This window comes from Muscardinus avellanarius (assembly GCF_963383645.1).
Source record: "Muscardinus avellanarius genome assembly, chromosome: 14".
Classification (NCBI taxonomy): Eukaryota; Metazoa; Chordata; class Mammalia; order Rodentia; family Gliridae; genus Muscardinus; species Muscardinus avellanarius.
This window is the reverse complement of record NC_137800.1, coordinates 48468813-48496528: the sequence shown is the minus strand read 5'-3', so window position 1 is coordinate 48496528 and position 27716 is coordinate 48468813. Positions and strand designations below refer to the sequence as shown.

The window sequence follows — 27716 nt, the reverse complement described above, 5'->3', positions numbered from 1 at the left end:
TTTATTTAGTTTAGTATATGCTAGATTATAAATACATAACAATATATCACAAGTAGTCTTCTATATAACAAATTTGTGGCTAACATTTTATACAACAAAAGAAAAATTGAATTTGCAAATTATCAGAAAAGGAGCAAGAGTATAAGAAAATAATACATTTTATATAAATTATAAAGGACAGTTACAATGAGACTCTATTACTTTCTAACTCAATTTTACCAAACAAAGTTAACATGTATTATGTTGTGAGCTCTAAGAATGTACAAATATCATGGCCCTTTCAAAGACAGCAAAGAGGAAACGTTATCTTGGTATCATATATTCTTAGTTCTTAACTGGAGTTGAGCTTCCTTTCATAGTCTTCTTTAGGTGGTGGTAATTTGGCAAAATTTTCATCAAGAAATCCAGCTGTAGTGTCTGGGGCTAGAAAGGTAAGAGAAGACTGACTGGCCAAAAGCAAAGTCAAGACTACCACGTAGAAACGGTTATTAGTAGGTTGTGGAATTATAGGTGATTTTCATTGTCTTAATTTTACTTACCTGTTTTTAAAATTTATAATAAAAAATATATTAAGTTTGATAATAAGGAAAAGCCAAAACATGTTTACACATAAAAATATAGAGAAAATGGTTTTCAAACCTGCTTTTCTGGATTTCCTTCTGGCTTCTAAAAAGTAAGAGTGTCAATTATAGAAAACCACCAAACTAAAATGCCCAGAGTACATGACTTCCCACATGATTTATAGAAGCATGCAGCTAAGATCCACTCATGTGAGCCTTACTCTCCCATTCACGAGCACTGCACAAACTTTCTGATTGTAAAACTCACTTGTGGTACTTGTAAAACATGAATTTTAGGACTGTCCTGGATACTGTCATTCAATAAGTCTGGGGAATCTCTGTTTTTAACAGATGTCTATATAATTCTTACAATCAGTAAAATTTGGAAAATAGTATTATACATTAAAAATTAAACTTCAGCTGGGCATGGTGGCTCATGCTTGTAACCCCAGCATTCGGGAGGCTGAGGAGGACTGCGGTTTGAGGACAACCACAGCCACTTAGTGAGGCCCTCCGCAATTTAGTGAGACCCTGTTTCAAAATAAAGAATAAGCAGTAAGGCAGGGGGTATAGCTGGAGGTCGAATGCCCCTGGGTAGTTCCTTCCTCAGAACCCCCCCCACAAAATTAAACTATACACACACACACACACACACACACAGACGTGTGTGTGTGTGTGTGTGTGTGTGTGTGTGTGTGTGTGTGTACTGGGGATCAATCCAGGGGTGCTCTACACTAAACTACATCTCCAGCCCTACCCCCTTTTAATTTTTTTTATTTTGAAACAGGGTCTGGCTCAATTGCCTAGCCTGCCTCAGTTTCTTTAGTAGCTGTGATAATAGGTGTGCAACACTGAACCTGTCTAAATCTCAAAATACTTGTTGCTGGGCGTGGTGACGCACGCTTGTAATCCCCACACTTGGGAGGCGGAGACAGGAGGATCGCGCAGGTTTGAAACCAGCAGTGTGGGCTTAAGAGTCCCTGTTTCCAAATTTAAAAAAGTATAAAAATAGGTTTGGGAGTGTAGCCCAGAAGTAGAAGGGTTTCCAGGAACCCCGTACCACCAAAAAAAAAAAAAAAGAAAAAAAAAATCAGATATACTTGTTCACTTAATTCTAATTTTTTTCCTCAACTCCAACTTCATTTCTCCATCTGTACTAGCAATCATATTTGCTGTTGTACAGAAAGATAGTTAAAAAATGATAGATTTTCCCCTTTTAGTTATAAAAGTAATACTTGCTTATAATAACAATAAAGTCAAATATTATAAAAATAGACTAACTGGAGTTTTAATTTCTGACCAAATATGGCTACAAATTAGAAGCAAAGTGATAAACAGCTTAAAAATATTTTCTTTAGGGAGAAGAAAAGGAGGTTGGGAAATTAAAGAAGTATATAGTGGTGCATGTTTGTAATCCCAACGCCTAGGAGGCTGAGATAGGAGGATTGCACAGCACAGGTTCGAAACCAGCCTCAGCTACTTAGTGAGGCTCTCAGCAACTTAGTGAGACCCTTTTTTCCAAATAAAATACAAAACAGGTCTGAGAGTGTAGCCCAGAGATAGAAGACCCCTGGGTTCTACCCCCAGTACCCCCCCCCACACAATTTAATATGCCAAGCAATGAGACTTAAAACTTCAATCTACATGTCTTGTGTCCAAATGAAGACCCAAATGTTCCATCTTTTTTACTCTTATTCTAACATTAAGCTCTGAATACATTCTTCTTCTTCTTTTTTTTTTTTTTTTTTTTTTTGCAGGTCTGGGGCTGGAACCCAGGGGCATTTGACCTCTGAGCTACACCCCCTGCCTTATTTTTTATTCTTTATTTTTGAAACAGGGTCTTACTAAGTTACGGAGAGCCTCACTAAGCAGCTGAGGCTGTCGGCGAACCATGATCCTCCTGTCTCAGCCTCCCAAATTCTGGGATTACAAGTGTGTGCCTGGGATGAATACATTATTCTTGATCTGGGTTATTAGGAGGGGATAATTTTTTATAAGCCAGGAAAATATTCAAATATACTTGCTTATTCAAAAGCTGTGCTTAAAATCAAGGTATGAAGCCGGGTATGGTGGTGCTCGTTTGTAACCCAGCATTTGCGAGGCTGAGACAGAAGGATCTGGGTTTGTGACCAGCCCTGGCTACTTCGTGAGGCCCTTTGCAACTCAGTGAGACCCTGTTTCAAAAAAAAAAAAAAAAAAAGAAAGAAAAAAAAAGAATAAAAAATAGGGCTGGGGATATAGGTCAGAGGTAGAATGCCCCTAGGTTCCATCCTCAGTAATGAATAAACATACAAACAAACAAACAAATAAATCAAGGTATGCGCCAAGCATGGTGGCGTATGCCTAGAATCCCAATACCTGAGAGGCTGAGACAGGAGGATCTCAGGGTCAGGGACAGCCTCAACAAGTAGTAAAATTTAGCCTAGTGAAACCCTGCTTCAAAAATAAAAATTGGGCTGGGGATCTCAGAGGTAAAATGCCCCTGGGTTCAATCCCCAGTAACACACACACACACACACACACACACACACACACACACCTAAAATAAAGCTATGTTATATTGATAAACTAATAAATACAAACCCAAGTCAGAGGTACAGTATAAATTTGGTAGGGTCATTCCTTGCCCTTGAAGATTTTAAGAGAGAATCAATACTGTTTGTAAGGTGATGCTTAAAACCAGGAATTGCAACTCCACATTTTCCTTCCTCATAATCAACTTGTCATTGCCATCCTCATATATAGTTTAAAAAAATTTTGTAGTCCTGGAGATTGAACCCAGGGGGTATTCTACCTCTGAGCTACATATAGCCTACCCCTATTTTATTTTTTAATTAGTTAATGAACGTGTATGTGTGGTACTAGGGATTGAACCCAGGGGCATTCTATCTCTGAGCTAACTTCAAACCCTATTTTATTTTTTATTTTGAAACAGGGTCTCACTAAATTGGGGAGAGCACTGCTAAGTTTCTGAGGCTGGCCACAAACCTGTGATTCTCCAGTCTCAACTTCCTAAGTACTGGGATTACAAGCATGCACCACCACATTTGGCTCTATTTTATTTTTTATAATGAAAACTGGGTCTTGCTAAGTTGCTGAGAGTCTCAGCAAACTGCTAAGGTTGGCCGGGAAACTGTAATCTTCCTGTCTCAGTCTCCTAAGTACTGGGATTATAAATGTGTGCTACCATTCCCAGCTGAAATTTTTTAATACTTATTTTTTTGGTACTGGAGAGTGAACCCAGAGTCATTCTACCTCTGAGCTATATTATATGCCCAGCCCTTTTAATTTTTTTTGAAACAGGGTCTTGCTAAGTTGCTGAGAGTATCACCAAGTTGCTGAGACTGGCCTCCAGCCTTCGATTCTCCCGTCTTAGCCTCCCAAGAACTAGAATTATAGGCATGTACCACCAAACTCATCTCTGACAGACCTCTTTTTTTCTGAGACCAGAGGACTGCAAGTTCCAGGCCAGTCTCAACAGCTTAGGGGGAAGAACCTCAGCCACTTAGTGAGAAACAGGGTCGGGGGTGTATCCCAGAGGTAGAGTGCTCATGTGTTCGTTCCCTAGTACTGAAAAAAAAAATAAAAAGCAAAGCAGTTCTAGTACCTGTGGTCGTTCCGTCTGCACCCGACGGAGGCAGTCTGCACCATAGATCACTGTATTCTCAGGGATGACTTCAAAGGTATTTAGGTTGCAGCAAGCCCCAATGATGCAACCACTCGTCAGTATTACATTTCTGCCTACATATGCTGCAGTGAAAACAAAGGATTCCAATTTAAGACTCAGATGATTACAGTACTTTTTTGTGTATGTACTTACAATTCTTTTTCTGTGATTTGGGTATAAAAATGCAAGCTGGTCTTAAGAAAAACGTTTTAGAAATGCTTCAGTGCAGAATGTGTATAGAAGCACACAGGCAGGCTGTGTAACTAGGCCAGATGGACTCAAAACAGAGCTCTGCAGCTAACTTGCTGTGTGGCCTTGGGCAAGACACTATAAAATCACTAAGCTCAAGTTTATATATAGAGTGGAGAGACTACCCTACTTCACTGTTTAAGGAACCATGAGATAATAAATATAAAGTACTGAGCACAAGTTTGACACATAGGAAGCATATTATAAATAGGAAATGCCAATGATGATCATTGGTAATCCAAAGTAAAATTAAAACTATTAAAGAGATTAACAAAGAGTATGATCTGATTATTAAAAAATGAAGCGCTTTATTTTGGACCAATCAGAATTTAAAAAAAGATAAATCACTGTTCTAAAGAAATGTCACTGTTCAGGTTCTTACTGCACTTAGTGGGATAAACTCTTGGAGCTGGTTCCCAGCAGTGCTGGTGACCTGATAAGCCCCTGCCTGGCCCAATGTGTATACTGGTTTCTGATTGGCGAGGGAAAGTAGTCCTGAAATTAAAGAAAGAAAATTGCTTGAAAAACTGATCTTTTTCTTTAATGCTATAATGACACCAATTAACTAAAATACTGACATTAGTATTTAGTAGAAATCTGTTTCAATCATTCAATTTGACTTCTTAATTTAATGCCTTTAGCTACATTACCAGATAACCATATAACCAAATTAGGTTCTTTTGAGTCAAAGAATTAGTTCAACAATGATTTTAGACCACTTCAGAGCATACCGCCTTGCCTTGGTTTGTACTTAGGTTGCTTCCCAGGATATGACAAAGAGAAAGGAGGTAATCACTGTAACAATGAAACTGCACACAGCTCACCTTTTGACTCAATGACATTGTTATCTCCCATTTTCATGGCTTGGGAATCTGTGAGCCAGAGTTAAGTAAATACCATAAATATGTTCACTCTCTTCCCCCAACTACTACAGTATGTTCTTATATTGCACAGGGGTACATGGGTGTGGAAAGGGCTCTGTAGGCTTGCCCCTGTGAGAATTCTTTGTTTAATCCTTAAACATAAAGATCTCTAGGTATAAGCAAATGACTCCTATGTATTTTTTTTTAAAGAAATGAGTCCTTATCCTGATTTTATGAGTCTATTTTTGTAATTATTTTAAGAAAATCAAAACAATCTATCACCCAGTCACTTAGACACTTAACAGTGTTAAACATTTTGCTGACACCATGAAAAGGTTTTTACTATCTTTTTAGAGTACAAAACCAAGCCAAAAAAAAAAAAAAAAACCAAAAAAACCTGATGATATTGGTCAAAGGGAGAGGGAAAAAAAACACATAAAGAATGAAATATTTTTACCCCTGCTTGCCATATTACTTACCTAATTTGATACAGAAACCAAACTGACAACGGTGTGGCTCTTGAGCCAGGACATAAGCCAGAATTACTGTTTCTCTTTTGCCACTCAGTCATTGCTGCCTGTCAACAAGCTGTAGGTCCAGCAAAAGGGTTTTAAAATGCTGAGCTAAAGATGTGTATGTGTCAGAAAATGGCATGTGGCACTTACTTTATTCTACTGAGTTACTGATCAGAATGGGAAGTACTTCTTTTCCTTTTCACAGTACTTTTTTTTCCCTTTTCACAAACCCAGGACCTCATACGTGCTGGGTATGTGCTCTATCATTGAGCTATAACACCAGCCCCAGAAAAGAATTTTTTATATAATGGAAATAAGTCTGTTCAAAGAGCAGGATGGCCTACTCTGAAAAATGTAATTATGATATATTATAAATATATTTGATACATAAATTATGACCTAGGTGCCAAATGACATCCAGGAATGATTTATGGTAGATTATTGCAAAGGATACAACAGCCAACTTCAAACACATTATTGGTGCCAATGATCATAGGTTTGGGTTCTGGATCTTCAGTGTCAGGCGTGATATTATCTGGGTGACTAGAAAAAGAAGAGACGAATCATCAAGCCAGTAACACAAGTATTAGTTTTTCTCTCATTTTAGAATTTGGGTCAATTCTTTCAATTTTAATTTGTATCTGGATTAAAATATATAACTATGTCAGTTATTTTTTTGATCCAAGAGAATTTCTCCTGTGTGCCGGAGAAAGCTTGGAGTTAAATAGAACTACTGAAATATAGGGAAGTCATAGGTGTATAGGATTTCCTTTTTTACTTTTTTCTCTTTGTGGCACTGGGGATTGAACCCAGGAGCATTCTACCACTGTGCAACATCCCCAGCCCTCCCCCTTGTTTTTGGAGTAATGAGGATTGAACCCAGGGGCATTCTTACTTCAAGCTATACCCCCAGCCCTATTTTATTTTTTTTAAATAGTATCTTGCTAGATTGATGAAAATCTCACTACTTACTGAGTTCTCCTGTCTCTTTCCCAAGTACTGGGATTAGAGATGTGTGCTACCATGCCTGGCTCATCCCAGCCCTTTTTATTTATTTTATTTTGAGTTAGGCTCTTGCTAAATTGCCTAGGCTGGCTTCAAACTTGTGTGATCTTCCTGCATCAGTCTCTGAGTTGCTGAGATTAGAGGTGTGTGCCACCAGGTCCAGCAGCCAGCCTGCCTGCCTGCCTGCCTGGTTTCTTTCCTTCCTTCCTTCCTTCCTTCCTTCCTTCCTTCCTTCCTTCCTTCCTTCCTTCCTTCCTTCCGTCCTTCCTTCTTTCCTTCCTTCCTTAATATAAAGGCATTCTACCTCTGAGTAACATTCCCAGCTCCAGCTCTATTTTATTTTTTATTTTGAAACAAGGTCTCACTAAGTTGCTGAGGGACCTCACTAAATTGCTAAGGCTGTTCTTGAACCTGTGATCCTCCTGCCTCAGCCTCCTGAGTACCATGCCCAGCCCACCCTTCCTCCTTCCTTCCTGTTAAATAAGAACTAAAATCGTGCCAAACTTGAAATATTCAATCCTTAAAATAAGCATTTGAGGAGCTGGATGTGGTGACACACACTTGTAATCCTAGTACTTGGGAGGCTGAAACAGGAGGTTCACAGGTTCAAAGCCAGTCTTGTCAACTTAGCAAGGCTTTTAGCAACCTAGTGAGAACCTGTTTCCAAGTAAGAAATAAAATTGGGCTGGAGGTGCTGCTCAAAGTTAGAATGCCTCTGGGTTCAATCCCCAGTGCTACACACACACACACACACACACACACACACACACACACACAGCATTCTCGATTGTAAAACAATAAACAGATATTCACATAAAATAATTATTTTATGATATTAGGTAGTTAATTAAAATATTTGGAAGATAAAATGTGCTTTTAGACGAGGAAGCTGTTTTAAAATAGTGTTTTATCTCTGACAGCTGAGTTACTGCAGAATACCACTGTTGTTAATTGACTTATACTGAAAGTGCCAAGAGTATTTTAAAGAGAAATTGCTTAATATAGAAACTCCCAAATCCTAAGCAAGCATTCAGACAAATCAGTCTTTTTATCACAATTAAATATTTTCTCAAGGTCTTTCTTAAAAATTCCATACGTTGTTGCTATAAATTAGGTATAAGCTTAAATTTCTTGCCAAATTTTTATCTAGAAAGACTTAATATATTTATGAAAATTTCATGGGCATTAGTTTAGTTCATTAAAATCACATCTATGTTCTAGTATTTTAATCTTTTTTTTTTTTGCAGTACTGGGGATGGAACCCAAGGGCATTCTACCTCCAAGCTATACCACCAGTTCTTTTTTTTTTTTTTTTTAAATTCTTTACTTTGAAACAAGGTCTCACTAAGTTGCAGAGGACCTCACTAAGTAACTGAGGTTGTTCATGAACCTCCTGTCTCAGCCTCCCAAGTACTGGGATTATAAGTGTGTGCCACCACACTCAGCTTATTATATTTTAATCTTTAAAGTTTAAAAATTGCCCCTAAGACCCCACATTTTTCAACTGTAATTCTGGGTTTTAGCTGTACAGGATGTAGGAAAATATTCATTAGTTAAATTCACAAATGTGGGCATGAGTAATAACATTCCAGCCAGAACCAAGAAATCCAATCAAAGCTATCTTCAAGGTGATCACTGGGAGGCTGGAGGTGCTCAGGGAATGTCTGCTCCAGGATGGAGGAGAAGGTAACCATGAGGAGCTGATTGCCAGACCCAGAGCTGGGGAGGCCAGTCAGCCACCAATGTGCTCTCACCTTGACCAAGTCTTGCTCCCCACCTGGGTTTTGGGCTCCTCATTCACTTACGTTGAAAAAGATCATGAGTGTTTCCCTAGCTCTAAAATAGCAGGCCTTCAAGATGTCAGCTGTAAAAGATTCTTAGAGACAGCGAAACGGATGAAAACACATTACCTGTGTGCTTAGTTCAGAGTATCTGTAAGTCTTACTCACGCATTAATGATAAGGGCCTGTTCTTCTATTAGATTACCTTCACCAATCACTATTGGCCCAGCTTCCGCAATAATTCGTGCTTTAGGGTGGATCACCGTCCTAGGTCCTGTTAAAACATCGAGAACAAATTGTCAGTGGAGGGTATGCTTCTAGCACAAGGGTGGGAGGTGGGTGAGGCTGTTGGAAGGAACAGGATAGGTTCTTTAAAATGATGGTGCAGACAGACTATGTCGCACATAGATGGCAATAAAAATTAATTCCCTTCTTCCCTTTCAGAAATATAAGGCTCTCTGCTGACAATGTGGTGTTTTCTTATGCTAGCATTCTACAGGATTCCTCTTTTAACTTAGTGATTAAGAGGAAATATGGGTGGAGAGAAGTCAGAAAGAATGGCTTATAACCTTATCTTTGTTTCTTAGTCATTATCCCTAATACAAACATACCCAATAGAAGGAGGCAGAGTTTTGTCTGGTCTAGGATTTCATTTTCAGTTAAAGTAAAAAAAAGTGAAAGGGAGGTGCTAGGAAGATCCATGGTGAATACTGAGGTGCTAAGACTCAGGTGCATGGAGACCTTAGGCCTGCAACCTCAAAGCTAAAGGAAGAGGGAAGGGCCTTATCACATCCACTTCAAGAGCAAGGTAAAGAAGGCAACCCTGACTCTGGAATGTCCCCATAATCCCTCCCTGGGCTCTTATCTACCCACAGGCCACAGGTTTTGGTGATAAACTACTGACAGAAAACAAATCTTCCTTTTAGCCTGTCTCCAACACCCATCCCACTAACTCTTCCACACTAGGGCTATTTCTGCTGACAAACAAGTGGACAAGGAGTATCTGCCTTTGAAGGTAAAGGAGGGAGGACAGAGGATGGGCCAAGAAAGGGGAGAGGGTCAGGACATTGTCAGTGAAATTCAGTATTCAATTGCATCAATTGTTAATTTATTAAAAATCATTATCTGAAGCCGGGCGTGGTGGCACATACTTGTAATCCCTACACTTGGGAGGCTGAGACAGGTTCAAAGCCAGCCTCAGCTACTTAGTGAGGCTCTCAGCAACTTAGTGAGACCCTGTTTCCAAGTAAAGTAAAAAAAAATGGTCAGGGGTATAGCCCAGAGGTAGAAGGCCCTTGGGTTTCATCTCCAGTACCAATAAATAAATAAATAAATAAATAAATAAAATAAAAATAAAAAATAAAGTATGGCTGGGGTTGTAGCTCAGAGGTAGAATGCCCTTGAGTTCAATCCTCAGTACAAAAAAAAAAACAAAAAAACAAAATATTATCTGCTTGTGATGAGATGAGTAGGATATACTACTACATATTATGGGAAGACAAAAAATGCACACATGCTATTGTTGCCCCTTTGAGCTTGATATCTTGAAAACTGGGACTGCTTAACACACTCACCCATGAATGTGTTAAAAATAAATAAGGAGGTGCTCCTGGTGCTCTGAGAGTTGGAAGGGGCCTCCAGGCAGCTTATTCTTCCTGGCAAGGAAGAGCTGCAGAGGTTGACAAAGAGGGCAGGGCCGAATCAGGGAGCACAGCTCAAAGACACACCGTCTGGGAAGAAACAGCCTGCATGGCCTTGATGCGCCAGGCAAATTCTCTTGTTCAGGATAGAGGATGGGATCTTTGAGATCGCTGGAAGCTTCTCAAGTCAGCCAGGAGTGTAGACATGTGTGCCTCTTTTCCTTTACATGTAAATCCCCATACATGTGCATTTGTATAACACGCACAGTACAACTATATACATGCACTTCTTTATAAAGAAAACATAATTATTACCAAAAATTCGAACAAAGCAAGGCAAAAAAGTTAAAAAAATTCTGTACTGATGTCCAATCCAATTCCCTAGAAACAGCTATTCTTCAAAGTTCAGGGCACAGTACTCTAAACCAAATACTATTGTATACTTATGACCTATAAATATCACTATATATAAGCTATATCCCATTTAAATTTTTTAAAAGAAACACAACTATTACAAGCACATACTTCTCTAAAGCCAAGGAGTAGTACTTATTATTCTATAATTATTGATCACAGTAATTTCTCCATATACTCATACTTAGGTAGATATTCTTTTTTTTTTTTTTTCCTTTTGGTGGTACTGGGGTTCCTGGAAGCCCTCCTTCCTCCGGGCTACACTCCCAGACCTATTTTATATTTTTGAAACAGGGTCTCTTACGCCAGCGCAGCTGGCTTCGAACTGCGATCCTCCTGTCTCCGCCTCCCAAGCGCGGGGATTACAAGTGTGTGCCACTACGCCCGGCTAATTCTTTTAAATAGCTGTAAGTATCTCATATCATTTTAACATGCCATAATCTTCTTTACTAATTTCCTAATAACAGGCATTTAGGTGTTACAATCATTAGAGGAGAGATGCTAAACAATGCTGACGTGAACACTGGATTCCTTTGAAATGAAAACTTTCTAAGTGTTCCAGCTGTGTGAGCCAATTTAAAGTTGTAGTTTGCACAATACTAGATATTTTACTTCACAATGTTCCATACAAAAGGGTCCCAATCTATTTGAAGTTCATTGTAATTAACTTTTTTTTTTTTTTTTTGGCAGTACTGGGGATGGAACCCAGGAGCATTCTACCTCCTAGCTACATCCCCAGCCCTATTTTTTATTTTTTATTTTGAAACAGGGCCTCCCTGAGTTGCAAAGGACCTCACTAAATAGTTGTGGCTGGAAGCGAACTGCATGCCATCCTCCTGTCTCAGCCTCCCTAATGCTGGAATTACAAGCGTGCGCCACCATACCCAGCTAGGTTCATTGCAATGAAAGCCCCAGCTAGCACCCACCCTTGTCTAGAAAGTCCAGACTCTGGGCTCTTTCACTGAAAGACTATGTGCCTCCTCTATCAAAGGCCTGCTTTCTCTTCTATAAAAGGAGGAGATCCTTAGCAACCTACCTCATTGGTTTGAAATGTAGGTTCTATAAAAAAAATATTTGAAAGGGAAATCATGAGATGTGATCCACAGTTCTTAAACATGAGAAGTCCATCATTATTTGCAACTAAGAGCTAAAAAATAACTTTTCCAAAATAAGCAAAATAATTAATTCAGGTCTGAGAAACAAAAGAAAAGGGTCTGCTTTCCTCCTCTACTCAGGTATCAGGGTAACACCTCTTTTAACCAAGGGGGAAATTCCACAGCACATTCTAGAATGATAAAAGGAAAAATCTCAGACAAGGGGCAGAGTTCACCGTGGCTGTGACAGAAAGCAGGTCTTTTGCCACTACTAGATAAGTGGCCAGAGGTACTATATATTCTGCCGGCCCTCTAGCTGTAGCTTTTGACTAGCAACACTCATAAGACACTTTAAGAAGCTACCTGAGGACTGACTAATAAGATGGAAGAATCACTAGGACCTGTATGTTTCTTTAAAAAGTTCCCCTAAAGTGTACTTCTGAAAGCAACTGACATTTCTTATTTTTGTCTTTCAAAACTTATATGCAATACATGTTTATTACATAAAAATCTAACCAAATAAGCACAAATTTTAAAAAATTAAATAATTCTAAATTCCATTAAGATGTCCTTTTTTTTTCTTTGTGGTGCTAGGGGTGTAATCCTGGGCCTTGTGCCTACTAGGCAAGTGCTCTACCACTGAGCTACATCCCCAGTCTCCTTGTCATATATGACATTTTAAAATAACGACTGATACTTTAATCAGGTGTTTCCTACTTGTTTTTACCATTACTGAGTTATAGAGCAGGAAAACTGGTTGTGGATCTGTGGGCCCCGAGAGCAAAGCACCATGGCAGTTTAGGTGGCCTGTGATTTAGACACCACCTCCACCTGCTGGCAGCACTGCCAAACTACAGGAGCTGCTGTTCAGGGCTGAAGTAACTTAGGTGGAACTATCAACTTTACACTCTGAAGTGACAGCAAATGAGATGGCAGTAATAAACAGGACAGGTCCTCCAAACCCTCCTGCAGGTCCTTTTGGGCACAGAACGGAGAGGTCTGTGTACATGGACTTCAGGGTATGTGACCGTACGACCTTGGTTAGGTGACGTTCTTAAAGGAAAGCTAGACTTCTGTGAAAGCCAGGGCTTGTGCTGCAGGTCCAGGAGCGGAGTGCCCAGCAGTTCAAGCACTGTTAGTGGCAGCACATGGAAATGTAGGCGCAGTTTGCCGCACACTTTCCTGTATGCCACAGCGCTTTTTACCTATAATGGGTCTGAATTCAAACCACGTTTTAGGTCCTGAGGTTAAAACGTTTTAAAAATAAAAATTTGTCACCATGGAAAGTTTTTTTCTTTTCCTTTTTGTTAAGTCTATTGTGAACCTTCTTGGAGCTCTTTCTGGCAGAGCAGTTTGTATATTTTTTTAGCAAATGTGCTGAAACCGTATGTCTTATCTCCTTGTTTGGATAAATGTGTCTAGAGTTGGAGCTGCCTTAACTGGTGAGTGAGTTATTTTTCTAACGGGTTGGCTGGGCCTCACACCCTGCAGCCAGAAAGACATTCCTAGCATCACATCTCCATTTCCCTCTTTTGGTAAAGGATCCTTTTCCTGTCTACCTTTGTAATACAATCACCCTGTGCATATAAATACTTAAAAAAAGCCCCAAGCTCTCTCTTTAGAAAACTAAACAATTCCTGTGACCTGTAAGCTGAAGTACCTGCTTTATAGGTGATGGTTTTCCAAGTCAAAGCCACTGTTCTGCCTTACTGAAAACAATTCCTACAATAAAAGGGAGGCTCTGTATCTTTATTAAAACTCTGCCGGGGAGAATGAATGAAGTGGGACAAAGCACTTTTAGCATAATGCTTTTCCACTGTGTTGAGTTCTGCCTTCACATTATGATGTCCCAGCCAAGCCCTGGCCTCCCCCTCTAAAGGACTACAGGAGTTGGGCATGGTGACAAACACTTGTAATCCCAGTACCTGGGAGACAGAGACAGGATTGCAGGTTTGAGGACAGCCTCAGCAACTAGTGTGACTCTCATCAACCTAGTGAGACCTTGTTTTCAAAATAAAAATAAAATAGGGCTGGATATAGTTTAGCTCAGAGTTCATAGACACATGGGACTACAGGACGGTAATTGGAAGAACTTTTCTGAAATGTTCTTCAGCTTTCAAAATGAAGATTTACAGGAAATAATTCATGGTTCGGAAATCAAGACAGCCTAGTAAAAAAACAGCCTTGGTGCTATGAAACTTTATTTACCCAGATTATAATTATGAAGAGAGCTACTACTTTCCTCAAGAACTGTTTCTGTGCAGCACTAGTGAGCCAGTGAGGCTACAGCAGAGGTTCAAATCAAAGTACCCCTGGTTAAGGCTATACTTCAAAGCTTCTGACCAGCTTTCTGATAAATTAAAGACCTTATTTTCTAAGAAAATAGAAGACCAGATTTAAATTTCCACTGTCCTGAGTTGGGCTTATGTCTGCGATCCTAGTACTTGGAAGCTTGAGAGAGGAGGATTGCAGGTTTAAAGCTTGCCTCAGCAATTTAGCATAACCCTATTTTCAAAATAAGAATATAAAAAGGGTTGGTGGCAAAGCTTATAGATACAATGCTCCTGGTTTCAATACCCAGCATCCCCCTAAAAAAAAAAAAGTTTCACTAGCCTGAAACATAGCAAAACAAAAATTAGTGAGGACGTAGAAAGAAATTGGCAGGTATCATGGTGGAAAGACTTAATCTCCTAAGAGGCAATAGATGCTATTTCCAAGAACTGAAAGGACAAGACCTCTGAATGGCAAGTGCTAACAAGATCAAAAGCCTCCTGAGAATGACCAGATGTTTATAAAACTCCAGTTGTTTTTGCTGATAAAGATCCCAAGAGATCCCAGGATACAGTGTCTGGGACCCCAACTGGGAGAGGAAACTCAAAGAAGTATATAAACTCCTAGAAAACCCACTCTAATGGGCCCCCCACTAACCGCTCCCACTTGGATTCTCTCTCTCTCTCTCTCTCTCTCTCTCTCTCTCTCTCTCTCTCTCTCTCTTTCTCTCTCTGGTTGAGCTGGCTTTCAGTGAAAGTGGTATGTAATTGATGGCAGGCCCTGGGGCCAGAGGCTGTCTGGATGGAGTGGGCCCAGGGGCAGTGACTCAAAAGGCCCTTGTGGCAATGACTAAGGAGGGCATGGCAACATTTTCTGCTGGTGGCCCATCTCAGAGTCCACAGAATGCTGGCTTTGCTAGAAAAAGGGGACCATGGAGGAGGCCAGATTTAAAGGCAGGCCTGGGAAGCAAGGCAATGTATGGCAGGGTGGGAATCCTTGCAAGCAGGCCCAAATGGGGCACTGTGTGAAGCTGTGAGGGTGAAGCCAAGGTTGCAGAAAAACACCCCAAGATCTAGAAACACTAGAAACATGGAATGACCACAAGGAAAGGTTGCTAGCTGTGAGCCACGGAGCCAGGCTGTTAGAGCAAGTACACTGCGTGCTGCAGCCAGCCAGGCCATGGGGTGGGCTGCCAAGGCCCCTTGGAGATCGCTTCTCACCGCCAACGTGCACCAAGGCCAGAAGCAGGGTGCAGAATCAAGTGCCGGCCCAGCCGGCAAACATTTCATCAAGGTTTTAGTCCCGTCCCTTCTTCCTAGAGCCCTATTCCTCCCTTTGGGAATGCAAATGTTTACTCCTTGCCATTGTACACTGGATGAACATAACTCGCTTTTTATCTTGATCTTCACTGTCTTTTATTGGGGCTCACAGAAGTTTACCTTGATTCTCAGAGGAGACCTTGAGACTTTTCAGCAATGTTGGAACTGTTAAGACTTTGGGAACTCTTGGAGAACACTAAAATGCATTTGTATTCTGAGTTGGGTGTGAGTTCTTTAGGGGCCAAGGGTGGAATGTTATAGTTAGATAAAAATGTCCCCCAAAGAGCTCACTTATTAATATTCAAGGTTGATCTAGTTGAGTCATGAGGGTTGTAATCCCGGCACTGTATAAACTTATTGTAGTGGATTTTTCTGGGCGGTACCATTAGGCCAGTAGTAGGGTGTGCCTGGAGGAGGTGGCTCCCTGTGAGTGTGGCCTTGGGGGTTATATATGGCTTCCCCTCCCTCTCTCTCTGGCTTCCAGCCTCCAGGAGTGAAGAGCACAGTCCTGCGCTCTCCCTCTGCCTCCCACGGCCACACCCTGACATCCAAAGTCCCTGGTCTCACGTGGGCTGAGCCTGAAACTGTGAGAAAATAAATCTCTTTCCTCTACGTTATACGGTCAGCTTTTAGATTATAGCTGCAAAATGGCTGACTGGAAAAGAAAATAGAACTGGGAGTGGGCCCTAGGATGGCCTGCAACTCTCTTCGGTAGACTGCGTGAACTTTGGGAGAAAGCAATTTTTAATTGATGGCACATGGCTTGAGCAACTCCCAAATAGTTTCTAGAAGGCAGCTGCCAGACACCAGGGTCCCCTATGCTCAAAAGGGTGCTCTGCCTCTTTCTCCCTTCCCTGTTCTCTTTATAATTAACCTCCTGCTCGCTTTGCTGTTATCTGTGAGCGTTGTTCAACCTCGGTACGGAAAAACACCCATTTCATTAATTTCTTCTTGAGATATTTCAGAATGGAGTAGTCTGTGAAAGTATAAATAACTTTAAGATGGAAAGTTACAGAAAAAGTCCTGAAAAATAGACCAAGTATATTTCAGCTTACTGCTACTTAATCCAAAAAACAGAGCTGAATAAGTACTGAAATCTCCAGATTCTATAAGGCAACAGAAAAAGACTTAAATCAATTATTCTGATAACCTAACCAAAAACAATTAAAGCCCTGAAATAGCAAATAAAATAAGGCATGGTGGGACAGCTGTAATTAGATAACTTATCTTTTCCCTCTTCTTTGATTTAACTTTATATCTCTCAGAAGATTTCTTAATCTGATGTTCTTTCAGAAAAATAAACTAATAGCAGCCAAAAGATTAGAGATAATTTATGTCAAATACAATAATGACAGAAATTAATATTTAAGCCATCTGTAGTAGTGCACACTACCTGTGTCTTCTAACCAGCACTCACCACCAAATATGCATAAAACAAAAGTATTTCTGGGCATAGTAGTGTATTCCTGCAATCCTAGTACTTCGGAGGCTTAGACCAGAGGATCCCAGGTTTGAGGACAACCTCAGGAACCTAGTGAGAAAGTGTTTCAAAACAAAAAATAAAATATGCCGGGCGTGGTGGCTCAAGCTTGTAATCCCCACGCTTGGGAGGCAGAGATAGCAAGATCGCGCTGGTTCAAAGCCAGCCTCACTGGCTTAAGAGACCCTGTTTCTGGTCTGGGAGTGTAGCCCGGAGGTAGAAGAGTTTCCAGGAACCCCAGCAGTACCAAAAAAAAAAAAAAAAAAAAAAAAGGACTGGGGGTATAAAAGGACTGGGGGGGTATATCTTGGAGGTAGAATGTGCCTGAGTAACAAGCACACATACAACAACAACCAAAAAAAACAAAAGAAAAAACAAAAAAACCCCCCAAACTCCACAAATATTAACTTGAACCTATTCTGTGATAAACTTCAAATCACTAAAGAGTTCTTTTTGTGTGTGTGTGGGGGATACTGAGGAGTAAACCCAGAGGTGCTCTACTACTGAACTATACCCCCAGCCCTTTTAATTTATTTAATTATTTATGTATTTAGTAATGGGGATTAAACCCAGGATCATTTTTCATTTTTAACTCCAAGCTATACCTCCAGCCTTTTTACTTTTTGAAAAAGAGTTTCACTAATTTGCTGAGGCTAGCCTTAAACCTGCAATCCTCCTATCTCAGCCTCTCAAATACTGAGATTACAGATGCATGCCACTACACCCAGTTAGATTTCTTTCTTTAAAAATGTATTATAGCCAGGCGTGGTGGCACACACTTGTAATCCCAGAATTTGGGAGGCTGAGACAGGAGATTCGCAGTTCGTGGACAACCTCAGCTACTTAGTGAGGCCCTTTGCAACTCAGTGAGACCCTGTTTCAAAATAAAGAAAAATAGGGCTAGGGGTGTAGCTCGGAGGTAGAATGCCCCTGGGTTCCATCCCCAGTATCGCCAAAAAAAAAAAAAAAAAAAAAAAAAGGGTTGAGAGTCGGTGTGGTGGTACATCCTAGTACTTGAGAAGCTGAGACAGGAGGATCTAGGTTTGTGGCCAGCCAGAGCTACTTAGTGAGGCCCTCCACAACTTTGTAAGATCCTGTTTCAAAAATAAAGACTAAGCCGGGCGTGGTGGCGCACGCTTGTAACCCCTGCGCTTGGGAGGCAGAGACAGGAGGATCGTGCAGGTTCGAAGCCAGCTGTGCTGGCTTAGGAGACCCTGTTTCTAAATAAAAAAATATAAAAATAGGTCTGGGAGTGTAGCCCGGAGGTAGAAGGGCTTCCAGGAAACCCAGTACCACCCCCCGCCCCCCAAAAAAAGAGTAAAAAATCGGGTTGTGGGTGTAGCTCGGAGGTAGGAATGCCCCTGGTTCAATCCCCAGCACCACAAAAAAAAAAAAAAAAAAAAAAGAAAAAAAGAAGTATTAACCAAGCTGGGTGTTGGTTGTGCACACCTGTAATCTCAGGACAGGAGGATCACAGGTTCCAGACCAGTCTAGGCAATTTAGTGAGAGTCTCAGAAACCTAGTGAGACCCTGTTTCAAGACAAAAAAATAAAAAATGGGCTGGAGGTATAGCTTGGAGGTAGAAAGAACCTGGGTTCAATCCTCACCATCCCCCACCCCCACAGTATATCCAGCAATGAAAATATGTTGGAGTATTTTGTATGTTAATCTAAAGAACTGTGTGCTATCAGCTAGTATTCAAATGCCAGATACAAGTAGATTTAAGAACTATATTTCCTTATATAATTTCAACATCTAGGGTAGGAAGATAAAGGAATATACAAAGAGGAGCACAAAGCAGCAAAGGCCAGAAGGAGGAACAAGAAGTGGGTGCTGCCTACTGATATTGCACATCCTAACACTGGGGCCAGTGGTCACTGGCGGTTCCTTTCCTTCTCACAGGATAGAGCACTTTGTTTTGCCTGTGTGTATATTTATGCCTTTAGATATATCTGTATTACATATACCTATTATATAATAGATATTACTTATTGATTTTTGTTGTTGTTATTAGGGACTGAACCCAGGGCCTTGTGCATGTTAGGCAAACATTCTATCACTAAGCTACATTTCTAATTTTTTTTTGAGACAGGGTCTTACTAAGTTGCCGAGACTGGCCTTGAACCTGTGATCCTCCTGCCTCAGCCTCCCAAGTACCAGAATTCCATAGGCATGCCCTACCATACCTGGCTGAGGCTAATATAAGTGAATACGGTGTATTTTCTCTTTGAAAGTAGTAATTCAATGAAAGCTCTACCCTGATGGCATGTAGGTGACATGTAGCTATTGGGTAGGATGAGCTCACACTAATACAGCCACACCACACCTAGGGAAAGCAGAGATAAAAGAGCTAGAAGAAAAATGTGGGTTTGGGGAACTTAGTCTTCAAATAAGTACACTGCCACATGCTGAATTTTCATTTGATCTAAATGCTGACCCTGACCCCTAGGATGCTGCAGTGATAAGATTCAATAGTACTAATAGTAACACTTATCAAGTGCTTACTATTCTTGATCTGTACATTCTCTTGCCACAAACACAGGAGGCAGGTACTCCTATTTGCACGTGATGGAAACTGTTGTCAGCCACTATTCATTCTCATTTTCTTGTAACTAAACACTAATTTTATTAGGGACAACAATGTGACCAACTAAGTATAGATCTCCCATCTCTCCTTTCAGTATGTAGCTCAGTGTGTCCATAAAACTAAGAAGAGAAGGGTTGTGTGGAAATTTCAGGAAGATTATTTAAAAGGAGCTGCCATCACATGTGGTAGCACATGCCTGTAATCCTGGTACTTGGGAAGCTCAGACAGGTGGATAGCGGCCGGCCTTAGCAACTCAGTGAGACCCTCAGAAACGCAGCAAGATCCTGTTTAAAAAAAAAAAAAAAAAAGGCTGCGGGTGTGGCCTGTAGGTACAATGTCCCTGGGCTCAATCCCTAGTAAGAAATAAACAAAGAAAAGAAAAGGAGCTGGGTGTGGTGGTGCATGCTTGTAATCCCAGTACTTAGGAGACTGAGACAGGAGGATCTTAAGTTTGTGACTAGCCTCAGTTACTTAGTGAGACCCTGTTTCAAAATAAAGAACTAAAAAATAGGGACAGAGGTGAAGCTCAGAGGTATAATGCCCCTGGGTTCTATCCATAGTACTGCCAAAAAGAAAAAGAAAAAAAAAAAGAAGAGAAGAGAAGAGAAGAGCTACCTCACCTGGGAAACAAGCTCTTCCATCTACACTTCCCCCTTTTCTCATCCAAGATGACTCTTGGTGCTCTAGCATCGCTTCTTGGCCTCCAAGACCAAAGGTCTATGCTGGACAATCAACTGACCAGATCTGAACTGCTTACCTCTAAACTTTTTATATGCAAGATAAACCTTTGCATGTTTAAGCCACCACTACATGCAGGTGAATGGAATCCTGATGTACACAGGATTACACGCTAAGTAAAATGAAGGTTAGAGAGGTTAGTAACATGTCCAAGGTAACCCGGCAAGTAAGGAGCAAGCTCACTCAGGTCTGCGGACTCCAGGTCAGCAGAATGCAAGCCCCACACGGGCAGGGCCTCTGTCTGTTACCTAAGTTCACTGCTGTGCCCCTAGCACCAGCAGTGCTTGGTATATCACAGGTACACAACTGCTCCCTCTCGAGTAAACGAATGCCTGTGTCCTACTGCCTCACTAGTTATTTCCACCAGAGGCTTACCCATGGCCCCCATCACACCATATTCTTTTAGAACCTTTAAATATGGGAGAAACTACATTATTTTGTGAAAACAATTGGGACAACCATGGAACAGACATAGAAGACAATATCGAAATGTAAAACATCACAATATATTACAAGGCATCAGTTCTTGAGAAACAACACAAATAAACTATCTTCTTACCTATAGTTACATCTCCTCTGATTTCACTTTCTACACACACAACTGCTCCGGGAGCAATCTTCACACTGTAGGGAGAAAAGGGTAACATTCATCATATACAAGGTTAAAAACATTGTCACTGAAGCTACACTGGAACTACAGTGAGAGTACGCTCCCTCTGCTGGCTCTCTGACAAAGCTGGGAGTGATGGTGCACACTTGTAATCCCAGTACTTCGAAGGCTGAGACAGGAGAATCACAGGTTCGAAGCTAGCCTCAGAAACGTCGTGAGGTTCTCGGCACTTAGTGAGACCCATCTCGAAATAAAATATAAATAGGGCTGACAGTGTGACTCAGCGGTAGGACGCTCCTGGGTTCAATCCCCAGCACCCCCCCCCCCCACACACACACAAAAGAAGCACTAGGATTGAAGTAAAGACAAGATTCGCTCAGAAAGTAGAAGAAAATGGACGTGGTGGCGCACACGTGTAATCCTAGCACTTGGGAGGCTGAGATAGGAGGACTGCATTCGAAGTCAGCCTCAGCTACTTAGTAAGATCCTGTTTTCAAAAAGAAAAGGGATGGGGAAAAAAAAGCTTGGAGGCAGAAGGCCCATGTGAATCCCCAGTAACCCCCCAATACAAACAAACACACACACTATATAATAAAATGTAAAAGTACAGAAAAAGAGGAGAGAAAATAGAGGATTGATTCATGAGATACAGAATGCAAATTTAAAAATCTCAAAGAAAGAAGGGAGAAAATTAGCAAAGAATAAGAGAAACTTTCCCAGAATTAAAGGGTATCAATCCCCAACCTGCAAGCTCAATGAATACTTAGCAAAATGAATGTAAAAGACCCATACCAGGGAGCAACATGATGTTTTGGAATGGTATGGAAAAGACCCTCATGTTTTAGAGGAAAAAAGAAAGAGAGCAGGTTACACACAGACGTCATAAAATAGCTACGAGTGGAAGTGCATGCCTTTAACCCCAGGTACTTGGCAGGCTGAGGCGGGAGGATCTCAAGTTCATGGCTAGCCTGGGAAACTGATCCTGTCTCAAGAAAAAAAAAAAAAAAAAAAGCTGAGGCTGTAGCTCAATAGCAGAGTATTCATGAGGCTCTGGGTCCAATCCCCAGTACAGAAAAAAAAAAAAAAAAAAAAGATGGCATCAAATAATCAGAATGGCCATCAGAATCCTCCACAAAATTACTGATTCTAGAGGACCAGAACAGAATTCTGACTGAAAACTATGTTTAACCTAGAGATATGTATCCAGCTAAACCAGCAATCAAGTATGGAAGGAGAATAAAAACCATTTTCAGACTTGGAAATGTAAAAAAAAAAAAAAATTTCCTATTAGAAAGTCGCTGAAGCCGGGCGTGGTGGCGCACGCCTGTAATCCCCGCGCTTGGGAGGCGGAGACAGGAGGATCAAGCAGGTTCGAAGCCAGCCACGCACTGGCTTAGGAGACCCTGTTTCCAAAATGAAAATGTAAAAATAGGTCTGGGAGTGTAGCCCCGAGGTAGAAGGGCTTCCAGGAACCCCAGTACCACCAAAAAAAAAAAAAAAAAAAAAAAAAAAAAAAAAGAAAGTCGCTGAAGATGTGCTTAGCTAAATAAAAGTAAACCAATAAGCCAGGTGTGGTGGCATAAAGCTGTAATTCTAGTACTTGGAAGGCTGAAACAAGAGGATCTCGGGTTTGAAGCCAGCCTCAGCAACTTAGTGAGGCCCTCAGCAATTGAGATCCAGTTTCAAAATAAAAAATAGAAAAGGGCTGGGGGGATATCTTAGAGGTACTATGCCTCTGGGGTTCAATCCCTAGTACCTCACAGAAAAAAAGTAAAAAAAAACAAGTCAGGGGTGGTGGCGCTCACTTTTAATCCCCGCACTTGGGAGGCTGAGACAGGAGGATCGTACAGGCTTGAAGCCAGCCTCAGCTACTGAGTGAGGCTCTCAGCAACTTAGTGAGACCCTGTTTCAAAAAAAAAAAAAAAAAAAAAAAAAAAAAAAACCAAATAGGTCTAGGAGTATAGCCCTGAGGTAGAAAAGCCCCTGGGTTCCACCCGCAGTACAACAAAGAAAAAAAAAAGTAAACAGACAAAAGGTTCTAGAAATAGACTTCAGCATGTAAGAAGAATGGACAGAAGTAAGGACAATAGCTGTGTATCAGTCTTACAAAGAAAAGAGGACAAAGGCCGGGCGTGGTGGCGCACACTTGTCATCCTCGCTTGGGAGGCACAGACAGGAGGATCGCGCAGGTTCGAAGCCAGGCTTAGGAGACCCTGTTTCCAAATTTAAAAAAAAGTATAAAAATAGGTGTGGGAGTGTAACCCGGAGGTAGAAGGGCTTCCAGGAACCCCAGTACCACCAAAAAAAAAAAAAAAAAAAAAAAAAAAAAAAAAAAAAAAAAAAAAAGAAAAGAGGACAAAGGACTTCAGGGAGACCAGCTCCAAGAAAAAAAAGTAATAGATTATCCAATGAGAATTTGTAAAAACTAACTACTAATAGGCATTTGACTATCTGTAGGCGATGTGGAAAATATCAATAACAGAAAAGTACGAAAATGAGGTAATGCTTACCCAGAGGAAAGAAATAAGTTATACTCCTAAGGTAGGCTTTCTGGCTCAGTACAAAAAGATTTTATACAATAACATCAAAGATAGGATAAGCAAGCCAGGCGTGGTGGCACACGACTGGAATCTCAGCACTTGAGCGGCCGAGGCAGGAAGATGGCTAGTTTAAGGCCAGTTTTGGCAACTTGGTGAGACCCTGTTTCAAAATAAAATACTTTATAAAAGGGCTGCGGTTGTAGCTTGGAGTTAGAATACCCTGGGTTAAATCCCAGTTCAAGAAAAAAAAAAAAAAAAAGCAATTATTTAGAAAGACAAAGGCAAGTTGTAAAAGAAAGAGCTAAAAGAGTTGGAAGAATCTGCTTCCAGAAAGCAAATGTGGGATGGCAAAGGGCACAGCTGCAACCTTCCAAAGACCTTTTAGTGAGGTATGTAACCCTGCACGTTGTAAAAAGCGCGAGCCAGGTGTGGTGGTTCACACCCCTCGTCCTAGTACTGGGAGGCGGGGCAGAAGATCACAGCCTCAGCAGCTGAGCAAGACTCAGCATCTAGTGAGACCCTGCTTCAGAGCAATAAATAAAATAGGGCTGAGAGTGTAGTTTGGAGGTAGATGTCCCTGGGTATAATCCCCAGCACCACAAAAATAGAATACAGTAAGAAATAATAAAAAGCACAATTGGTATTAAGTAACAGAAAAGTGTAAATGTTTATAAAAAGAGTGCTCAAGTAAAAATATTAAAACACAATTATAAGTTCTTGGGAGGCAAAGGCAGGAGGATTGCAGGTTCAAGGACAGCTTCAGCAAGTAGTTAGACTCTCATCAACGTAGCGAGACTCTGTTTCAAAAATGAAAATAAAGTAGAGCTGGAGGTCTACCTTGAGGTAGAATGCCTCTGGGTTCAATTCCCAGTATCACAAAAAATAAAGAAAACAATCAAATACCAAATTCTGTACATCAAAGCAAAGGCTAGTAAGTAACAAAATAAAACCCTCTCTTTACAGGTTGAACACTACTGAAATCAGGGACTAGAAATTTCTTGAAGCAAAGCTTCCTGCTGGGGCATATCAATCATCTCTTCTGTTACTTGAAAATTGCCTGGAAACATCCTACCACTTTACTTTTCCTGAGATAAATAAATGATGCTGTTCTTATACATACTATTAGTGTGTGTGTGTGTGTGTGTGTGTGTGTGTGTTTTACTGGGAATTGAACCCAGGGACATTCTACCTCTGAGCTTTTATATCCCCCTCATCTTTTTATTTTTAAAGCAGGGTCTCACTAGGTTGCTGAGTGTCTCACTACTGTCCTCCAACCTGTGACCCCAGGCTCCATTCAAAAATGCTGTTTCTCAGTTGGTCTGAGCGCTGTGGGTTATTGTTAAGCTAATTAACAAAAATGCCGTTTCTCTGATACTTTCCACTTAAAGTGTGTGTGTAAATATGCAATGTTATTAAACCCTGATAAAATAAAATTAGCCTCTATAAGATGTCTCTTGTTTTAGACCTATTTCCCGGTGTGATTTTCCATTCCCTTAGCTCCTTCTCATTATGAAAATAACATTATCTAGTATTTTTAATTTGTCCTGCGCAACTGAGGGCAGAGAGACCCACAGATGCCTCCGGTTATTAGGAAGAAATCCTCGGTAGTGTTTATGTCACCATCAGTTTGTTTCTCCATAAGGCAGAAAATAAACACTAATCCAAAACGTGTTCCCAGCATCTTCCCCTGAACCCCACTGCACAGGCGCAGCGAGGAGCAGCAGCTGGGGAGGGGGCAGAATCAGGGCCCTATCAGAACAAGTCAACAGCAGCTTTGTCTTCACCACGTGCTCCTCTATATTGCATAGATTTATTTGTCTCTTTAACACTGGGGATTGAACCCAGGGGCATTCTACTTCTGAGCAGCATCCTGAACACTTTTGATGTTTTATTTTGAAATAGGATCTAGATAAACTGTTGAGGCTGGCCTCCAACCTGTGATATTCCTGTTTCAGCCTCCTAAACACTGGGATTATAGAAGTGTGCCACTGCGCCCGGCTAATACATTATATTTATAGTAGACTCTTCAGTTTATAAAAAACAATTACAGTTTATCCGCTTAAATAGGAAAAAAAATCTAAAATTTTAATTTCTGGCACCAGAAACAATATAGGTTTTGTCAGAGAGCCAGTAAAGGGTGCTCAACTCCGTTGCTCTTAGAAATGCTTTTATGAAGCCGGGCGTGATGGCGCACGCTTGTGATCCCAGCATTTGGGAGGCTGAGACAGAAGATCTCCGTTCGCAGACAGTCTCAACTACTTACGGAGGTCTTTTGCAACTCAGTGAGACCCCGTTTCAAAATAAAGAATAAGCCAGACGTGGTGGTGCACGCTCGTAGTCCCAGTACTTGGGAGGCTGAGACAGAAGGATCCCACAGGTTCGAAGCCAGCCTCAGCTACTTTGTGAGCTCAGCTCTCAGCAACTCAGTGAGACCCTGTTTCCAAATAAAATACAAAATAGCTCTGGGACTGTAGCCCGGAGGCAGTGCTGGGGGTAGAGCTCGAAGGTAGAATGCCCTTGGGTTCCATCCCCAGTACCCCCCCCCACACACACACACAAAAGCTTTTAATTAAGCATTTCTCCGATGCGAGCCGTTTCGTCCCACCAGCGGTCCCCAGCGATGAAGACGCGGGAGAAGCAGCCACAGACGTTCGTCGTCGCCGGGCAGCGCAAGTCACAGACCTGGCCCAGGTGTGGCCCCCTCTGTCTGCTGCGTGCGCAGTATTGGGGATCGGATCTAGGGGCATTCTACCTACGAGCTACACTCCCAACCCTTTAAATTTTCTATTCTGAAGCGGTCTAAGTTGCTGAGACTGGCCTGAAACCTGCGATCCTCCGGTCTCAGCCTCCTAAGTACTGGGACTTACAGGAGGCTCTGCGGGAGCGAGTGCGGGTCCCGGGCCCCTCTCGGCCCAGCAACACGCCCGCGCCGGGTCGGCCTGCCCTGGGCCGGCGTGCAGCGGAGGAGCCGCGGGGCCTGGGCGCCGAGACCCGGTACCGACCCGCCTCCCCTCCCGGCCCTCTCCCTCCCCGCGACCCCGGCTCGGGGCTTTAGGTCTCATCGGCTCAAGCGCCAGGACGGGACGCCAGCTCAGTCCCCACCACCCGCGACCAGGAACAGGTTCCACCCCTGCCGAGGGTCGAGAACAGGCTTTCGGCCAGCAGTTGACCCACCTCTTCTGAGTCTTCTCCGCCATGGCCGGGCAGGGTCTCCAGTTGGAGCTGGGATCGACACCACGGCCTGGGCAGAGCGATGATCTCTGTGCGCGACTGGAGGGCCTGGCAGAGTCCGGAGGGGCGGGGCGGGGGCGGGGCCTGGCGACGGCCCGGGAGTCTGACAGTTCCCGGGGGTTGGCTTTGAGCCCCGCACCGGGCGTGGACACTCAAGGTCTTTAACGCTGTCCCAGGGTGGATCGATTCGAATTTAAAGTTTATGCCAGTTCAGTGCGTTGCTGGAGATCGAACCCTGGCAGAGTCCGGAGGGGCGGGGCGGGGGCGGGGCCTGGCGACGGCCCGGGAGTCTGACAGTTCCCGGGGGTTGGCTTTGAGCCCCGCACCGGGCGTGGACACTCAAGGTCTTTAACGCTGTCCCAGGGTGGATCGATTCGAATTTAAAGTTTATGCCAGTTCAGTGCGTTGCTGGAGATCGAACCCAGGCAAGCAGTCGACCGCTGAGCTACAGCCCCGAGCGGGCGCAGCATTATGACGTCACCCTCCCCCTTCCCGGTGTCCTCGCGATCACGCTGAGGCTGGCTGTCCTCTGACCTTACTGGGTGGTCCTTTCCGTCTCCCAGCTGTGCTCTGTAGGTTAGGTGTTCTCCTTTTCTCATTCTGGACGAGCTCGTCCTTCCCGAGGGTTGAGTGCTGCCTTCTATCTGCTGGCTTTTTATGGTGTGTGCTGGGGGTTGAGCCTAGGGTTTGCTACCTTCGAGTTTCACCACCACCCCTCCCCCCCGCCCTTAAAAAAATTTTTTTTGTTTGTTTTGAAACACGGTCTCACTAGGCTACGGAGTCTCGCCACTTGCTGAGGCTGATCTTGAATCTCCGATCATCCTGTCTTGGCTTCCCGAGTACTGGGATTATAGGCATGTGCCACCTCGCCAGGCTCCCTGCTGGCTTTTTCAAATGATATCTGGAGTTGTGCCCAGGAGCCTCACACCTGATATTTCATTGACTACTTGACACCTCCATTTGGACGCCTCATAGTCTTATCAAAGGAAATACAACCCTCACCCTTATGTTCGCTCTAATCTGTTGTTCCTTGATCTTCATCTCAATAAAGGAATCTGCACTTTACCCAGTTACTCTAGCCAGACTGGAGAATCATCCTTGGCACTCCTCACCCCTGCATAGGCAATTCACCTGTAACTTCTGCTGCTCCTC

The 27716-nt window shown here is 42.2% G+C and overlaps 1 protein-coding gene across 1 annotated transcript; it reads right to left on the bottom strand.

Annotated features, from left to right (window-relative positions):
* Positions 1–324: 324 nt before the first annotated feature.
* DCTN6 (dynactin subunit 6) lies at positions 325–26530 on the bottom strand (the record flags this gene model as incomplete). Its single annotated transcript, XM_080710174.1, has 7 exons — positions 325–423; positions 4168–4310; positions 5301–5348; positions 6309–6397; positions 8809–8914; positions 20743–20807; positions 26508–26530. 7 exons carry the CDS (start codon positions 26528–26530, stop codon positions 325–327), a joined length of 573 nt encoding a protein of 190 aa, XP_080566300.1.
* Between the last annotated feature and the right edge of the window lie 1186 nt (positions 26531–27716).